This window comes from Pleurodeles waltl, chromosome 4_2, assembly GCF_031143425.1.
Source record: "Pleurodeles waltl isolate 20211129_DDA chromosome 4_2, aPleWal1.hap1.20221129, whole genome shotgun sequence".
NCBI lineage: Eukaryota > Metazoa > Chordata > Amphibia > Caudata > Salamandridae > Pleurodeles > Pleurodeles waltl.
In genome coordinates, this window is record NC_090443.1 from 353,718,769 (window position 1) to 353,739,110 (window position 20,342).

At 40.7% G+C, this 20,342-nt stretch overlaps 1 protein-coding gene across 4 annotated transcripts in view; it reads right to left on the reverse strand.

Moving 5' to 3' along the window:
- Nucleotides 1-20,342, reverse strand: part of NR5A2 (nuclear receptor subfamily 5 group A member 2) — a 318,062-nt gene that overhangs the window by 84,263 nt on the left and 213,457 nt on the right. For all 4 annotated transcript variants that reach the window (XM_069231435.1, XM_069231432.1, XM_069231434.1 and 1 more), the window contains one exon: nt 2,269-2,388. In XM_069231435.1, coding sequence (XP_069087536.1) covers nt 2,269-2,388 — 120 coding nt within the window. The remainder of the gene's footprint in view (nt 1-2,268; nt 2,389-20,342) is intronic.

Consider the following 20,342-nt stretch of genomic DNA (forward strand, 5'->3'; position numbering starts at 1 on the left):
TTGAAAGTAAATTAGGTAACTACCCTATTAGAGATATGGTAGAAATATATAAGGCAAGAGTTGTGGCTACAGCCGATTATGGGGCTGGTCTCTGGGGGCACATGGAAAGCATATCCCTGCAAGTGGAGGAAAACAGTTTTTTAAAACGCTTACTCTGCTTACCTACCTCAGCATCTACCTGGATAATACATCAGGAGGTAGGATTACAGTTCTTGGAGGATGGGCTTCAGACAAGACATTTGTTATTATGGTATAATTTTTGGACAAAAGAGGAAACTATTTTTACTAAGTTGATCAATCATGATTGTTTAAAATTGGATAATGGTTTACGGATTTCTTGGTTAGCCTATATTGATTCTTCTTGTAAGGTTGGACCCCTCACAAGTGCTTTCTCTTTCTAAAAAATAACATTAAAGAATCCTCCCTGCAGTATAGGATGGAATGTAGGAGGGGTGTAGAAATGACTAAATCAACAGTTGGTATTTACATATTCTTACCTCTGATGAAGGATGTAAAAGCTCTTTATCTTTGCTTAGTAATATGCAGCACCGCTTTGTTCTGACAAGATTTAGATTTGGAACTGTGTATCATTTAGTGGTGTTCTCTAAGATGAGGTCCTGTCCACTGGACATGGTTTCATGCCCATGTGATGGGTTTAGTAAACAAAGCACAATGCACTTTATGTTGTTCTGTAAATCTTATGTGCATTACAGGCATTTTTGCCTCAAACCCCTCCTCTTTGCCCAGAATATCAAAACCCATGAAGTTGCTCTGAACTTTTTACTTCCTCTAAATTACCTGTTTTGTGTTATAATGCTGAACTTTATATTTTAAAAGCTATCCATGTGAGGAAAGGTATGATGTATTAGCTGGTAACTGTGAACAGAGGTTTGTATGGAATACATGGAAAAGATGAGTCTTTTAGGAATATTTGAATCATTTTTGATTGTGAATGTTCTATATTTCTGTGTATGAGAATGATTTTAATGATTTGATTGATCTTATTGTTTTATGTATGTATTTTAATGGCTATTTTGAATATGCTGAATAAAGTTTATGAACCGAACCAAGAGTAACAATATCTATCCTGTTGATAAACAACTTTAAAGAACATTTGATTCCAAAACCATTTACATTTACCACTCCTTATAGGACTTATAATGTTGTTTAAAAATGTTATTTATTTTAACCCCTCATCTGTCATTCCTTCCATTAAAAACCTCTATCCGACCAATGAAAGTTCTCTGGGATGAGTTCACTATATTGATCAAGGAGCACTATACATGGAAGGATGGCATGGAGTTTTGGCAGCAGCCAATACAAATTACTGCCAGTGGTATTACTCCATCAATTATTGTCATATCATGTGAGTAGTTAATTTCCACACACCCATTACCACAGAATACATTAACTGTATGGATGTCCCAATACTTGGATGATTTAGGCAGTGCATGAATTATATAAAAAAGCCACTCCTCATCCTCCTCTGATATCTTTTGACTTTGTCAATGCCTATTTTGGTTTGTGAATATTTTTTAATGATTTTATGAATAAACATGACTCACGAGAGGACTGGAAGCAGTGTTAGGGGTGCTGCTGGGCCTGCAACTAAGTAAAACATTGTAGGAATGCCAAAATGTATTTAATATAAAAGCACACATTGCACCAGTACTCCCTGGCACTGAAGAGTCCTACTTGCTGTGAGGATATGCACGTTGTAAAGAGCAGAATGCCGTCACTCACAGTGAGGTAAGCCAATGGTTGAAGTGGGCTGACCTTGTGCCATGTGTTGTATGCAAAATCAAAATGTGAATGACACCACAGCAGACCAATGGGTCAAGGGAGAAGACTGAAAACCAAATATGAATAGTATTTATATATTTTTTTTAAACACAAGGGATAGCTAATGCCATCCCGAAACACGGAAATAACTGCAAACTTCCACCCAAAGATCACTTAAGGACAGCACGCAGGGGATAACTTCCAATGAATGGCCGCTGCTGAAACATCCACTGCCTTCTCTATCACATCCTGTTTTCAATTGTCATCCTGCTAAGTGCAAAGACGGTGTTTGCTCTCACGGTTACCTCTAATCATCTAGTGAGGAGACGAGAGCTCAGCCAAGCTATTTGTGCTCAATTATTTGTGCAGTAAATATCTGTCTGTGTAAGTACTCTGGCGCTTCTGCTTTTCCGACAGTACTAAATCCTCACTGTTTTCTGAACGTTCAATAAAACGTGACTGATTGGTCGGGGTCTCGCCACTCACCTGTTGCCCGGTAACCAACAGAATGGAGCCTTCCTTCCCGTGCACTACTTGTCGGTATATGTGGTCGAGAATTAAGAGTTCACTCCAGCAGTTCTGAAGTAGCTTCATTTGGTCGTCAACCTGTATAAAAAGAAAACATAGGAGTTGGTGTCATCTTCGCAGCATTCTTTTAAAGGAGGTATCTCTGACATCGCAGAGCACACTAGAGGGCATAGGCATGGCATTCGGCAGCCATTTTGAGTAACACAGCAATTTCACATTTTCCAAAATCTCAATATTTACCATCCTACGACTCTGATACTGCATTGAAAATTGTCAATGAAAGATGCTCTAAAAACGACCCCCTGGCATTGAGTGAGTGATGGGATAATCCTGCCACGCTGTTCGAGATGGAAGAAGGACTAATGAAATCATTCAATGGGCCCCACTATGCTTGTTGTACATGTGTATCGTGTAGTTTACTCACAAAAGGCAAATCAAGTGACAAAGAAACAGAGCACTGCACTGAGCTGTATTGGAAAATAATGAAGATGAGTGGTTGGCAGTGCTGTATAAAGCCCCCCGCAGCCCTGCTGTGCAGGGGGGGCGAGCTTTAGGGGCCCCCTCAGCACAGCAACCCTGGCCTAAGAGCTTCAGAGTGAGCCTGGAGGGGGGCCATGTACTATGCAGGGGGGGCCCCCTCATGGTTACTTATGCCACTGGTGTTTGGATGCATAAAAGGTATTGAGGGACTCAGCCCATTTGTTTTTAGGGCAGCGACAACAAAAATGAATGTATGAGTGGGGGGAGGTTCTTGAGAAGGTATCCACCCATCAATCAAAAGAAGCTACATAGAGGTGAGGTGGTATGCAGTACTACATTTTTTGAAGCAAGTATCCCCAAGTTCATCACTTGTTTCATTTTAGGCCCCATTCATTATATTTCATTTTTGACTTACCGCATCCTGACACACTGTCAAAAGTTTCCACATGTCCACCTAGAAACGATTCAGTTTGTACTGAAAGTGTGACAATTAACTAACATATTTATGATCCTGTTCCCGGCTTCTTTTCCTCCCATTCATTATTGCCTCTTGTGTTGCCACCGTTCTTCTTTTGTTTCCCCACAGTGCCTTGAAACAGACTTAGAGCGCTGTACACTCTAAAAAAGCAATACATATAGCATAATGTTCCTTTCTGCACTATTCTCTACCTCCTAATTCCCTCTTCCCTCCTTCTGGTAGACATCTAGTTGAACAGTTGCTGCTTACGTGTGCTGTAAACATTAATGTCCAGAAGTTAAAATCCCGACAAGACCCAAGGCAGCTTTCCATCCATCAGACGTCAGAAATTTGAAAATTGTTAAATTGTGTTATAGCAATATCTTTTTTGCAGGTCCTAAAAATGACAGAAGTGTGGTACGAAGCACTATGTGAAAAGTTATTGCTATTATTATTTTCCTGTCTTCTTTTAACATTCAGTGCTTTCAAGTGGCCTTAAGGCATAATAAATTCAAGCAAACAACATGATATGGCCTTTTCGTCCCTTTTCAAGCCTCCCCTCTATCCTTTCCTTTTTCCACTTCTTCCATATTTGTTTACTTTCATCCATCTTTTGTCCCCTTCGTCGGCTCTCTGACGTGTCTATAGGGCACCAGAAGGTCTATATGAGCAACAAACATAGCATCATCTTCCCTTTTTACTTTTCCCCCATTCCCGTCATTCTTTTTATGTTCCCTCATCCCTCTTCTTCCCCCCTCAGTGATTTCAAGTGACCTTGTGTGAGTGACTTCTATACAAGCAACCAACATGGCATGGTAAGGTGTTTGCACCATTCCTTGAAGCACAGGGGGATTCGCGATTATGATGTGAAATTCCACTCCATCAATCAACCTCAATGCATGTAGTCCTCATAAATGGACCAAAACATCCCAGATAAGTCATCATGGGAACTTTCACTCTGGCTGAACCTCTGGAGAGAAATGTCGAATAACAATGGGCATCAAGTTGAGAAATTTCCCCAGTAACTCCCTATTTCTTAGCCAGCCCTCAGGGTCCCACTCATAATATCTGGTAGCTCCCTATCGCCGCCACGAGGAGTAAACTTCAGAGGATGGAGTCACTAGACTAAACTCTTCAGCCCTCATAATGAAGTCCTCAGTAGTTTTTTATTTTTTATTTGTCAGGCTCATTCAGATCCAATTAGCATTTCAAAGATTTAAATTCTAAAAGTCTTGGTTATTTAACTGTTGAAAAAATATATAGTGGATTGTTGACACCGTTATCCTTCACTCTTCCTGGTATGTTAATTTCTTTTAAATCCCCAGACCACCTCAGAAACTTGGAACTAAGGCTCAGATTTATGGTGGCCAAGCGTCATTCGAATGCCACATAAACGTCATTTTTTACGCTAATGTGGTTTTGGAGGGGCAAAAACGCCGTGCCATATTTTCAAAGTGGCGCAATGCCTGCATTGCACCACTTTGTAACCCCTTGCCCCATATTATGCCTGCCCCAGGCACAATGTATGCAAGGGGGTTGTTCCAGAACACGGCACAAATATGCATGTAACATAATGGCGTAATGTAGCAAAATTCACGTAAAAAGCGTAACGGTAAAGTCATAAAATTACTCAAGATTACCTGTGAATAACGTAAATTTCACCTGAGCCCACTCACAACATTACAAAGATAAATTGCAACTGACTCAGCAGATTAGCAGATTCTTGGTCGACGGGTAAGCATGCATTAACTTCAGTAATGCATCCAAATTCCTGGGCTCATGACCTGTGACTATGGCTAATGTGTGTACCATAGTCCTCAGGAAATCACTAGAAAGTAGCCTAATGGAAATACTTTTAAATATATTTCTTTACAATACCTGCTTCGATTTTTGAGGACGGTGTAAACGAAAAATGACGAAGTTTTCCGATGTTTTCTCCGTTATTGAGCCCTTCTGTGCCGAGTACCACCCGCGTCCTCCCCACTAACCCCCCAGTCCCAAACACTGTGAAAATAACCCATAGCCAATCATTCAGCCTTAATTATGACGAACAGAGGATTTATCTCGGCTCCTGCGTTTACTCAGTCGCGTGGGCGAATTTGTCCAACTATGAACACCGGTCACATTGTGGGACCCTGACGTCTTCCCACGGTCCACGCCGTTAATCATTAAAAACGTGGGAACGTGTCGACAGCAGCAAACCAAAGGAAGAAAATGCTGCTGTTTTAACTAAGACAAATTGTAGTATTATCAACAAATACACCTCCGGTATTACTGTGACGTGGCTTTTCACGATGTGTTAATCAGCAATTGCCGAAGAATGCTTTTTACGGATTATTGTTGACCAGTTATCAATGGGCTGACCCAATGGCTGCCATGTGGCTCCTTGGTCGTCTACTTAACGTTTATGGTGTAAATTCCAGTTGATTAGAGCTGCATCTCTGTACAGTTTATCAGGGCCCAGTTGTGTCTATTTGTTACATTTGACACTTTTAGTTAACTAGCTGTGCCTACTGGTTGTATTATTTAAGACTTCCAGTTAACAAGTAGAATATACCGTTATTTTCACTAGACCTACAAGGCCCGAATCAAAATTAATTACCTGCATTCCTGCGCTTGCGCCTGAAAACGGTTGAGTGCACCCACAAATGGATGCTAAGCAGGTGTAAATGCAATTACTACTGTGTCATGGTACGCCAGGACTGCATACAATTACACATTAGTAAACCCCACGCAAGTGGCGAGATGACCAATGTATTGCTTGGCTTGAGTTTGTGAGCAAACATGCCAATTTATTGGAATTTACAAACCCATCTCCTTTCTCACCCTGAAAAAAAAGGTCGAGTATTTACTGCAGAAAATGTTTGGGGTAAATCCCCAACTAAAGTAAGAAAGGGAATATGCCTTTTCTTCAATGTACCTGGGAACCTGTGATTGTCGCAGCTTTACAGACATAACAATAGAAAGGCTTTTGAATTTCTACAGCTTGTAAATTTACCTCTGTACATCGCAGAATGTATAAGGGTATAGATTTATATATTTTCTGTGAATATTTAACCCACATGGTAGAAATACCATGTGCTGCAACCGCATCAAGTACAAACAATTTGTAAATGGTCAAATTTGAATTTCCACCAGGGATTCTTCCTGATATTTCACTTGGCACTTCTGCAAAGTGTGTGTTATATACTGCATGTTTGCTGGTGTGAACTTTTATGTTTTACACTTTGGTGATTGGAAGCCTTGAGGCGTTTACTGAGATTCAAGCACTGCTGTTTGCAGGGCACTGCTGTTCCACATGGTTTTTGTATTTTGAATAAATCGGGCAGAACAGAGATTACATACTGAACATCTGCTCTGGAAATATTTCCAGCAATCCTTACGTTTGTTCTATCCTAACTAATAAAGACCTTGATTGCTTCCTCTTCTTGCACTTTAATATGTTCGAACCAAACAATCACCTTCAATCTAATTTATCACATTAGACATGTTTCGGTGGAAACGTCCACCCTTCATCAGGAGGACTTTCTAGCATGAAAACATAACTGACAAAGTCATATTCAAGGTTACATATATAATATTTATCATCATTACAGTACATTAACTCCATAAGTTAATGGGCATAAATTATTGAATTTTCTACACAGAGCTTCACAAATATTAGCTCCTATCATTAAAATAATTTCTCCACATATTTTGCTTCACCCAAACATCACTTCTAATGCTGAGACCCTACTACAGGGAATTGTTATGCAATGCATACTTTACACATGAATCACAAGGTAACGTACTTGACTACCCATGTAGCTTTGAACTAGTTATGTCTACACACAATTTATGCATTGTTTAGTTTACAATACATCATCATCAGCTTTATTTGATCAATTGAACATAAAAACAACATAAAACGAAAATAATAGATAATACATGAATAAATAAGTACACGTCTATAAATTAGTTTAAAAACATTAAAACAATAATAAACTTAAATTACACATAAGGCTCTAAAACTTATCTATAAAAGGAATGAAACCTTGGGTTGCTTTTTGAAGATGACATCGAATACGCCAAGCTGTTGCTAAATACTTGCTTACTGAAAGAATTACATTGGCTGAATTATGGCTTTTTAGAACCCGTAGAGCCAAGGAACAGTTCTTAAGTCCCATAGCCCTGCAAGTATTGCAAATCCATTTTGATCGCGGAATCGCATAGGCTGGACAAAAGAACATAAAATGCTCAGTGGTTTCGAAAGTGCTGCCACAAGCAGGGCATATATCGGGATGATTGATCGGCCCCCACCTATGAGTCAATGACATCAAGGGCAAAGAGCCAAAACAAAACCTTGCATATAAGCTTTTGCCCTGCGAGTCCGGTATAATATCCAAATAAGATTCAAACTTTGGAGACCATTTAAAATCAATAAAAGAATTGGTTAAGCGACTGTGAGATTTGCAGTTTATATTGTTGTCCCTAACATAAGACCAATAAGTTAGCTTTAAAACGTTTTTATGCCGTCTCTCTAGTTTGTGGGGATTTTCCCATTAGTCACCCAGACCCAACAACCGAAGCCAATAGGCCACATGACGAATCCAGGGAAGAGTATTAGCATTTTGACATTTTAATAGGTCGAGTAATGAGGTCTTATATATATCTAGTTATGGGGTAATCCATAACCTGATCCAATAAAGGAGGGGTCTTAAAATAGCTAGATCTGCTACTCAACTTAACCCCAGATCTAGAAATAATGGAAACAGGGGTTACAATACATATTTAAATACATAACTTGAATATTTGTGAGCAGGGACTCTAAGTGATAAACCAAATGCTTTCAGATTTAGACATCAAAACAGAAAATGAATGTGGAGAGATGGGAAAATATATAGTACGAAGGTGAACGTTTCAGATCTCCCGGTTTTGAGTGTACATGAAGACCTGAAGAGAAGTGGTCTCCCCAGCTCCAACATTACAATGTTTGTCTTTCTGTTTCTCTCTTCCATTTCCCTGTGAAACACGCCACTCTCAGTAGTTGGCTCATACTACTACTAAATAAGCTCTTCTGACTCCTGCCACATTGGCTTCAAAGGCACTCTCCTCCTCATATTGCACTCTCTGTGGGTCCAAGGTATAGTTTGGGGAGGTGTCATTTACCCATTAGTAAAGCCTGCAGCAGAGAGATCTAATTAAAATGTAAACTACAACAAGAATGCTGATGTTGCAATGCCAGATGACTCACAATTTCACAAATCTGTTGTTCAAATTTTGATAAGTGCAAAGTTTTCAGAGTTTATATAAAAAAGAGGTAGCTTTAGTATACATTAGGTGTAGTGGTTTACTGTCCCACTGCAGGAAAGATCTGTATAGGGCAACTGGTAGGATGTGGCTTCTCTGTAGCAGCTGCTGACCTGTTTTCAAAGCCCCACTTCCTGGACAAAGCTCCCTGAGCTTTCTTTTGCATAAGGATGCATCCTTGACCATACAGCTGCTCTCTACCAAGGCAACTGCATGACTACAGTGTTACTCCTTCCTTCTTCAGATGTCAAATAAAAAAATGTTTGAGGAAGGGTGGAGCCTTGGAGGGGCAGAATCTTGCACCAAGAAGTACTTTAAAGGTGCTTTTGCCCCCTCTCTTCCATTAAATTCTATCCTCCAAAAAAAAAGCTTGCTGAGGCTGGTAACAATGTCCTGGGGTGTTTTGACCCCTTCATAGACATTGAGAGTTCAAAGCTACAAAACACAAACTGGAAATTTTCTGTTTGCAGTGGTTTCTAGCTCGTTTACACCGACAGTGTGTGATATCAGCTCCTCATAAGGTGACCGTGTGAAGGGTGCCAATATCGTGAGACACAAAATGACACCATGTGAGTTGGCAGGTCTGCCTCTTCATCACTGAACTTTGAGGGTTGCAGCCCACCACAGGTATTCCTGATGCAGGATGTTCTGGCTCTGCCTCGTGGCTGCCATTGTTCTAGTTGGGAATCGTCACTTCACTTCAGAGACCAAAGAAAAACCTTTGCCCATCCTCAGTCCTGTGAGAATGATATTGTGATGAGGTGAACACGTTAAAAATTAATGGAGTTCGTTTTTTGAAGATACTACATCTACCATGATGCAATGGGGCAGATTCATTGCTGGGATGTCAGGCAGGTGCGCTCCTAACTGTTTGTGACTTTAAAGGCTCCCTTGAGCTATTGGGCTGACGAGCTCTGGAGCAGGCACCAGCAGGCCAGGGAAGAGGTACTGAAACCGGGTGATTTATGGCAGCATTCCCAGCACCCCGCAAATATGTTCTCTGCTGAAGAAGGGACTAACCCAGAAACACATGTGTCCAGAGATGCACAGTAAAGGCTGTACCTACTTAAAGGTGAAATATTTAAAAATTAATGGAGTTCGTTTTTTGAAGATACTACATCTACCATGATGCAATGGGGCAGATTAATTGCTGGGATGTCAGGCAGGTGCGCTCCTAACTGTTTGTGAACACGTAAGTGTGTTTGCAAGGCTGGTCATGTGCCAGCATAGATCCCTTGCTATGGTGGGTTAGCATGTAAAATAGACACAAATCCTCACTATAGTCAAGAAGAATGTAATTTTTTTTTTCAGATTTATTTATAAGACTTGTACTAGTAGCATGCAATTTGATAAGTGTATTAAGGGTTGAAAAATGTTAGCTCATGAGTGCCACTGTCCACTGGGTTCACTGGCAGTTACCTGCAAGAAAGGGAGGGAAACAATCAGCTTGCTTTTGTGTGGTCAAAGCTGCATTATAACATACATGCCTTGTCTTCGTCAAAAACAGGACATCCCGATTGCATTGCAAGAGTGTCTTTGGAGAGCCAGACAACACTGAATGCTGTTAAACACCGATGCACTGCGCTATATTTGGGGTTAATGAGTTGACGTAGTTGGCGGCACTATATTTGGGGTTATCAACTTAAAGTAGTTGGATGTCACATTATGCACTTCTGTTACTGCCTTCGTTCTTCGAGGAATCGGCTATTTTTTTATTTGCCAAGCGCACTTTAACATTATAGAAGGTCAGGTAGAATATTAACAACCTTAGGCGAAATTACTTCTTCCCATTTCCTTAAAACCTTTTTACCTCATAGCAATATCATTTTTGGAACATGTATTTCAACAGGGTGAACACGTGAGGCCCTTTGTAGTGCTGCCATAAGAAAGCTGCCTTTAGTGTCCTTAATCTGGTAGAGTGTCCTACCAAAAGAAGTGTGCCTTGGAACCAAGAGGGTCTCCTAAACTGTCACTCTGGGGGGGGCTTAGTGTGGATTCAAACAGAATGGCAGTGCCCACCCTGTCTGGATTCACTCTCTTCCACACTTTGAGCAGGGAACACAGCACCTCCCTTAAAGGGTGGTGGTGCTGTTGACACACACTGACTGTTAAGTAGTCATTACCACCCATCTGTCACTCTACGGTGGTCTCTTGTGGGTCACAGATGACAAGCAAGGAGTGTGTAACAGCACTCTAGACCATGAGACGTCTTCTATGCTAAGTATCTGGCGAGTTCTGTGACAGGTACAGAACCGTTGCACTTGGCAGACAAACCCCTTTATTGTTATAGCAACCACCTAGAACAGGGGTCTCTCACCTTTTTTGTAATGAGGGCCACTTATGTTCAATGAAAATCATACTGCACTAGTAATAATATTAGTATGGTAGTAGTGAACACATCAGACAAGATTACATTAGAGGCCCACCATGCACGATTACCATCAGTGATCACCTCATTGCTTCAGGCATGGTTGCCAGCAAAGTGAAATGTGAAATGTGCTCTTTAACCGCTGCCTTCTTTTGTAACCATTACATTTCAAATATAGGGTTCATACAATAAAAGAAGGGTTGCAACTATTATTTAACCCAGTGAAAGAAATGATGTGTTTTTAAAATTTTCACATTTTTGAAAGTTTGTTAGATATGACTCTGTATTTTGTACATTTTCTCATGTGGATCTCATTCTAGATTTAAATCCTAATAAACAAACATTGATTAGGTACGTAATAACCAGTGGTTTTTGGAATGTTTTAAACTTCTGTTTTTCCAGGACAAAAAATAAGCAAAATGCACAAAATAACCAGAAAGCCGGAATTGCATGAGATTTTGCTTGTGTAATAAACATTTTGCACAGGCCTAATGTCATCCATCAAAGCGATTTTTCTGCTGGATCTGTTTTAGGGTGAAGACCCTCACTTATATTTAACCTAGGAATCATCAGCTGGACACTGCAAAATGCCTATATGTAATTATGTTTACCCTACATCTCGATTTGATTTTCATGGTTTTGCACTGCTCATGCCTGCATTGAAACCTTGAGATCATTTGATGGTGGGAACTGGAGCAGCAGAGATTATCATTATTCCACAAAGGAGATGGCAGCCAAAAACACAATGAGTGAATTCCAAAAAATACAATAATGATGGAAAGAGCATAGTGATGGATGGAGGCATTGCATGCTTTTGTAGTGAAGATATGATCAGTTACTGTGGAACAGTAATTTTACTGTGGGCGTTCTATGCCTTATTATTCACAGATTGTAGTCTTTGTAATAGATCATGTACCTCACGATTGTGATCTGATATCAGTCTGTGCTCAGAGGTGTCAACCCTTGGAAGAACCTACCTAATTGTGTCTCGACGTGTAGCCTTGCCAGCTGACTCAGTGAGCAATATGACAATTATGACAAAGGGTTCATGTCTATCTGGCGAAACCCACGGCGAAATACAAGTTGGTTCAGTATTATTCAGGGATCTCTTCATCTGGTGGTAATTTAAATTTAACTTTACTTTGATCAAGAGTGCGAGAATTCAGGCCTTGAGTGCCAAATTGATTGTATGACACCATGTTGAGGGCACTTATATTGAACTAAAACGATATCACTTTCTATACACCAGCGACCACCACATCACCTTTGTATGTATATTATTACTTTCACTTTTCCATTGTCTCTCTCACCTATTACACTCACCAGTACTTAACTTGAGATGCAGCACTAAGACGATGTTGTGAATGTGTTATTATTGTCATGAAATATAATGCATTCAACATAGTAGCGGAATAGACAGATAAAGTTGTTTGCGATCTTTTATTATATGTATATTGTAAGTCTCTCCATAGGTCTGTGACCGTAAAGAGAAAGGGGGCCAAAGGTAAGATTCCTTTCTAAGTTCATAGAACTCTTAGGTGACTTTCAATATCCTTTTAAAGTAGGGCAGATGGTGTTTTATTACTTACAATACCTCACATTACCTAAAAACACATCGGTGTCTTGCTCTTTCAGATGAAATATAGAATATGGTTTCACATATGAAGAATAAAAGCAGATATTGTATTGTGGCATGAAACACATTCGAAAGCACTTACTAGTGTGCTGCATAAAATATATTAGAATTAGTGAAATGTAAGTCAGATAAAAACAAATGCTATATCTCAGAATATATAGTAACATACATACAGATTCTAGCTTTGCTATAATAACATAAAACACTGCAAAATAAACATGTAGCCATAAATATCTCTTTTCTGTTGACTAATGAATAATGAAAAGCAATGTGTCATATTCATAGTTTAAACAACATCTGTAATTGTGCTCTGTGATCTGCCTTTCACTTTTGCTTCTGACTCAGTCTGCAGGCCTTATGAAGTCACAACTCAACTGTAATCAATTATAACAATTGAGCAATTACTTCACAGGTGACTAGAAATGTCACAACTCGACTGTAATAAGAATATTAGAGATTTTTTTAATACATGTGTTGCAAGCTCCTATGTATTAAAAAGGAATACAATCTTATGGTAAGTTAGATACATTTCCAAGAAGGCAAACATGTTCCAAAAGTGGCTTTTGAAGGCAAAGGCATTACGATGACAGAACACTCTTCTTCGTTACAACAACAATAAGCCTATTCATGTTACTGAGTGAAGATCAGGGGACTAAGTCAATTTTGAACAGAAATTTGTAATTACTTGTATATTTGTCAGTAGTGTAGGATTCTGACACGATGCTACCACCCCTGAGAACCTCAGCTTTATTCGTCTTACTGCGCCTAAGGATCATTCCTGGAAAGAAGTTAGAGGAGTGGAGTGAAATTGCTACACATTGTTTAATTTTATGCAGAAGATTGTATGACTTTCCAATTACAGGACTCCGACATCTCAAATAAAGCAACAGTCCTAAATTATAACTTTTTATGGCATTTTTGCTCAGTTAGCAGCATGAGGGTATGAATACCTATTAATGAGTGCTTGTAGAGTGTCCCTGGTGTGAGTTCATCAGGAATATAGGAATTGTGGATTGCAGAAAATAAGATCAGACACCCTTCAACCAACCAATGATGTAACAGGAAGTGACATCACATAACCTTTGACCTTAGTGAACAGTGTTGCAGCGCTTTTAAACGCTATCATTGAAAGTTTGAGCCTGCAGCATATAAATTAACAGTGATTGATAAGGTGTCAAGAGGCAGCTACTAATACTTGTAAAAACCATGGCAGACTTACTTTTAAAGACCAGCAGTCTGAATCAATTTACAAAGTAAATTATAATTCCTAGGTGAAGTGACATCACATATTCTTTGCCACTGACATCACTGGATTGACCACTTACCCCCACCCTTAATTTTTCAGCTGCCTCATATTTGCAGCTATGGGTCTGGCAGAGGGGTGAAAAGTGCATTGCAGAAAGACATGGCTTTGAAAGTAGACATGGGTGAAATTTATTTACACTCACAAAATCTCTGACATTCACAATTTTTGCATTGTGCAAAATTTCTTAAAATGTTCCCTTACTTAAAGGTTCTTGAAATTTCACATTATTTTGTGCAATTTTCCCACAGGAAACTTGTTTGAGCAGAAAATGTCTTGTCACAAGACATTTTCGGCTTCAAACTAATCTCTTGTTGGTAGCTTGTGTGACTTTTATGTGAGGTATGGCCTTGTTGAAAATTTCAGATAAAGTATTGACAACCCACATTTCATGTCATGGCATAGTTTTGTGTATTTTTCATATACTATCCATAATTTCATAAAAATGCGATGTAATGCAGCCTAAGTCAGAGCCTACTCTATTTTCTGATCCTGCGTTTGCCTTCAGGATCCATGAGCTGAGGGGTAGCAAATCAATGCCAGAAATACCAAAGACCAGGCCAGTCTCAGCAGTTGCTTCTTCACCTACCCAAAATTGACTCCTATGGGTCACAAAGAAACTCACAGGGTTTACAAGCAGAAACAGGGCTAGGAATGTCTTAGGTGGAGGCCAGCTGCGGCCCGTCCTTTAGGGCAGAAGGTCCACGCCCCCCCACCTTTTGCCTCTCATGAAAACTGCCTGTCAGACTGAGCAAAGGTCAGCCTGACAGACAATCTTCATGTTCAGCTCAGGCAGCCAGGAGCAAGACATGTGCAATTTGTACAGACTCCTGGCTGCCTGAGCTGAACTTTTACTGGGCTGAAGAGGTCACAGCTCCTATGACCTCCTCGGCTCAGCATAGGTGCCCGAGGCACTCCCCCTCGGTGACGAGGGGAAGCGTCACCCATTGACTCTGACCTGGGCGCTTCAGGTTTAAGCCCTGAAACACCTAGGTTGAGTGTCATTCAGTGACACCACATCACAGAGTGGGGTGGGGTCAGAAGTCTCACTGACCCCATCCCACTCTGTGACGAAATTGGGACTGCTGCCTTCCCTCATTGGCTGACCATGGTCAGCCAGTGAGGGAAGGCAGCAGTCCCAACCCTCCTGGACCCCCGAGCTGAAGGTAAGTGTGTGTGATTTTTAAATGAATGTTTGTTGCATGCGTGTATGTTTGAATGTTGATAAGTGTTGTGAATGGATGTGTGTGCGTGTGTGAATGAATGATTGTGAGTGTGCTTCCCACCCGTCCCCCTCCCTCCTAAAATTACTGGCCGCTGCTGGGTGAGGCTGATCATTTGAAAAGGTATGTTGTGACTTATGTTGTTGTTATAGAAAATTGATGCTGTAACCCCATAGTACGCTCCAAGTCCTGCAAGGAAAGCATGTGGGTGGGTAGTATGATGTGACAAAAGGAACGCCTGCCTTATTTCTTCAGTAGTTCATAAAATTCACACACGAACCTGTGACTGTTCAGTGGTAGGCAGCAGCACAGATGACTGCCTGCAGGATGTGACAAAGCTTACATCCAACAATGCTGGTTCATCGACTAGTAGATACCACAACTAGGAAATGTTGAGGAGCGTCACAGCAAACATTGATAAGCAGGTTTGTGTGTACTGTATCCTAGTGACCCTGTTATGTTTGTAGAAAAAAAGAATTACAAAAGGTCAGTCGTGGCTGACCATTATTTAACTGGGCTATTGACCATACATTTGATCACTAGACCAGGTCACAAAACTGTCAGTATCCTTGACTCCAGAAGCACCAGCTGCCCCCTACCTATGTGGAACTCCGACAGAGGCAGGATGTGAAACAAGAAATGCTAAGGAGATGTGTCACCAACAACCGATTCCCATGACAGGTTTATTAATAAAAATCACGTGTTGAAAGGAAGCTTCAAACCAAAGCTTTATTGTGTTTGCTCCAGGCTTTAATAAGTTTTATCGTCTTGTACAGAGGGCATTAACTGCTATTTGTTGCCTGCGTCACATTTATGGTCTCAAGACAGTAGCACATAATAGAGGAAAACGGCAATTTACAGTTGTTAGCACTCAGCAGCATGTGGCCATGATCTGCCTGCTTCATGTCCCTGCTTCACACTTTCACTGAACTTGAATGTTGCCAAACACCTGCAGGTAGTGCAAGAAATCGTGGCATTCTGATTTGCGGAGCCAATCTCATGATTCCCTAAAGGGTACTAACAGGTGTCACGTGGTACATATTTTATTTACCTTCTAAAGGTGATTGCCTCAGTGGGCACTGAGTGATGATAAGCCTGGGACCTGCTGGTTGCATGTGGGTGCCTTACCAAAATATACTTAAAATAATATTTGTTAGGCGTGGAATCGTGAACCCTATGCAGTAATCAATGAAATGCATATTCTCTTTTCATTTTTAGTTATGGTTACTATGCACTCCAGATCCTGGAATCCATGTATACTGTTGCATCGTCTCTCTAGAGAGAATTAGAAAATTTAAATTTTTAACTAATGTGAATGTGTCCATTGAACTTGATACCACCAACTCTCTTAATATTGTTTTATCTCTACCCCTCTCTGTAGTATTGGGATTGTACCTGACTGCAGCAGGTGATGCTGTGCCCAACTTGTGTCTTATTCAGACCACAGTCAGCCTGAGGTGGTGAGCAATCTTTCTGAGACATGTGGCACTAACCCTTTGGAGGATTAGACAGTATGATTAAAAGGAGCAGGGAGGTCAGAGAAATCAATTTTCCCGAGGCCACTTACTTTTTCAAGGGCTCCCTGCTTGTGATGCAAAATCTATTTATAGACTATGAAGCAAGTCTGTACTGTTTAGTCATGACAACTAACTTTATATAACCAAAATATGGTGCCACTTACTGACCGCAGGTCCCAGCGTGACATTTTTGTCTAAAGCCCCACAAAACTTCTAACATACTTGGGATAAGTTCAGTGGCGCCTGGTGACATTTTAGAGTAGTAGGGCATAAAAGTTTGGGATGAGAGTTACGTCGCGATTCAGCAGAGCAAGTGAGCTCGACTGACATAAGTGGAGTTAGGAAGGTTTCCCCAGAAGATATTTGTTAAACAAAATAGTAGGCAAATGGTGGATTTTAAAGCAAATTTGAGAGAGCATGAAAGTAAGTATCATGTACAGCTAATTTTGCACGGAATACAGGCTCTTTCACTTGAGCATTTTGTGTGAGCCTGTACCTCAGTACAGTTATTTGTACATATTGGTAGCCCCTAGAAAAACAAATAATTTCCTTTGCTCACATTGCCATAAGTGACTCAATGGCCATTAACCACATATGGCTTTGTTCACAACTTAGCCAATAGCATGAGGTGGGGAACAAATACAACTCTAAGAGGAGCCAAAGCCAGCTCTACGTACATTTTAAAGAATTTGTAACAGCCAAATCTAAAAATGCTAAATCGTCCTCAAACTGTCGGTACATGGGAGGAGCTCTAACTGTTGTCCACACACCAAAACCCATCCTTAAAACGTGCACAGCACTCCTGTCTTGCAGTCCACCTATGTTTTACAGCCATTTTTACAGTTCCTCGGATCACTCCTCTTAATCTACGACTGAACTAAACTGTTTGAAGAAAGTTTTTTAGGGGCGAGCGCAAAGCGCTCCATCCCCTGTAGTAATCTCTCTTTGGGCGTCCAACCACGCCCATGTCACGTCAGTCACTTTCATTGGTTCGTGGGCTTGCCTTTTAAAATCCACTTGTTTTCATTTGTGAAAGGTATGCATACGTCATGCCTTTTCCAGTGATTAGCCCACCTACACAGCACCGGTAAAATATTGAAAACATATGAGGCTCGATGTTTTAGCATGGTTTCCGGACTACTTTATCTGTTTATTTTCCACGCAACGCGATCGCACTGGGGTTTACATAGCGCGATCGCGCCCAGTTTTTCCATTTTCAATTTCAGCATGATCACGATGCATTTTACATAGTGCTATTGCGCTGCGTTTTTTACTTTTAGTTTGTGTGGCAAGAAAAGTCCAGTTAGGAGTTTACAACGCTAATAGCTCTAACTCGAGCAAATGCGAGACCCGTTGCATTGAAAATGCTTGTTTAATCTGTGACTCTGCTAGGGTGGGAGGCATCAAGGTGTTTCGCAGCAAGCATAGGGAGATTACAGAGCTGGCACAGCAAAAAACACAAATGACCAGCACATAGCTTCAGGCCATGCTAGTGGTATGAAAGACTGTACAGATGCTACATTAAAAGAAAAGAAAGGAATCAGTTAGCTCAGATTTACGACGATTTTTGGGGCGGGATAGTGGGACACTAAGTGGTGCTTGACAAAGTAAATTGTTGGTAAAAGCAGCGCAATGAGTTTTCATGTACAAAAAAATTTTTTTGTTCCAAAAGTTGACACAAGCGTGTTGCCAAATTATCTGGCGATGCAGTTCTCCAATGCACAATTTCCCTGTTCGTGCAATGCAGCACTGCAGATGTACACACAGCGCAGCACGACTTTAAGTACAACTAGCAGGCCTTCCCTTATTACATTGGAAAGCGCGTCAGCAGTTAGCATGCCTGCCTGGAAGGCATTTTATAGTGTTCCTGATTATTTTCCAGTGGCTTTGGTAGCCGTGCGCGCCCTCCTGTGTGCCGGTCAGAGTAAACATGGCTCCATTTGCATACTAAGTTGATGCATGCTACTGCCCTCAGATGATATATACACACCCGTCAGGGGCATGGGAGTGCAGATGAATTCCTAGACCTTACACTTTTTTTTAGATATTTTTCACCATTCCATCAGTGTGTAAAAATTAGCTCACGCCGGAGTCTGGTGCTGGGCCTCTGTGAGCACCTCAGTAATGTCAGTGTAAAATATCACAACATTTTATTATCTTGGCTCCTGCACCATTCTTTGGGCTTGTTAATTCCACAAACTCCAGACATAATTGTGATAAAAAAGCCTTAAAATAACAGCAAATATGTATACACATGCACTGCATTCGCCTTAGAGTTGCTAAACTTTAAATTCAGTTGCGACAGTTGTATTAATTATCATAACGGAGTGCATGGGCGACCACTATAGTTTGGATCACTGTAAACAAAAACAAATTAAATTCATAGGTTACTGAAATCTACAATAGTCTTGATGTTTTTTATATTTCCCTACCACATTCACTCCCGTTCCTCCTCAGAATTACCCGGTTGTTTTTAATGAAAGAACAACAGCATGCTCCCTACACATTTAACAACAAAGCATTCACACCAACTGCTTTCCTTGCTTTTCATTAAAAAATGTATATATGCATTTTTAAGTTACGAACTAGCTACGCCAGTTCGCGGCTTGATCTTGATATACTTTTCAGGGTAAATCTCACTCTTCAAAAATCAGCCATCCATCTGGGCCTGGAAGAATGTACTCACGACACTGAAAAACAAGCATTTGCAATGCAATGGGTCTCACGTTTGTTCGAGCTCGAGCAATTAGCATTGTAAACTCTTAACCAGACTTTTCTTGCCACATAAATTGAAAATGAAAAGTTAAACAGTTTCACATAACTAATTGGACTTTTCTTGCCACATAAATTGAAAATGAAAAGTTAAACAGTTTCACATAACTAATTGGACTTTTCTTGCCATATAAACTGAAAAGTAAAAGTTTCACTTAAGCGAGATGACGGCTGCCATCAGCGCAAAGCAGACACACAAAGGGAATTAAAAGTTCACTTGCAGTGAAACTATCGGCAAAAGTGCAATTATCCATGTAAACAGCAAAAGTGCAATTATCTATGTAACCGGTAAAAGTGCAATTACCTATGTAACATGATCGATATCATGCAAAGCGCTCGACTTCTGCCCAGCGAGAACACACTGCGAAAAAAAGAGAAAAAGTAGTCCAGAAACCGGACGGAAAACATGGAGCCTCGTATGTTTTCAGTACTTGGTCGGTGCCCTCGAGGAGGGCTAAACACCGGAAAAGGCATGACATATGCATGCTTTTCACTAATGAAAGCAAGCAGATTTTGAAAGTCAAGCCCACAAACCAATGAAAGAAACTGATGTGACATGGATGTAGTTTGAAGCCCAAAGAGAGATTACAACACGGGACGGAGCACTTTGCACTTGCCCCTAATGAATGCTTCCTTTAGCCTCGCTTTGCCAGCCCTGACATTATGCTTCAGAATAAGGGCATGTGACTGCAAGAAACAGAGCATTGATCATGTTCTGTAGTACTACAACCCCGTGCTACCTTCTGAACAACCCTGAACTGCTGTTGTTCTCATGCTGTTTTTAGTAGTAAACAGCATGACAGCAATGGAAGGATTGGTACGGACATGATAATTTAGCACTCCAAAGGAGTCTGTGGGAGCGGTGCTTGTGTTTCCCCTAACTCCTTAGCAGAGTAGGTTCAAGAGGCCTGAAGTGTGTATGTCAGGCTGGTTAGAGTAGGAGACCTGTCCAGCCCGACATGTGCACTTGACTTAATTCTGGATCCC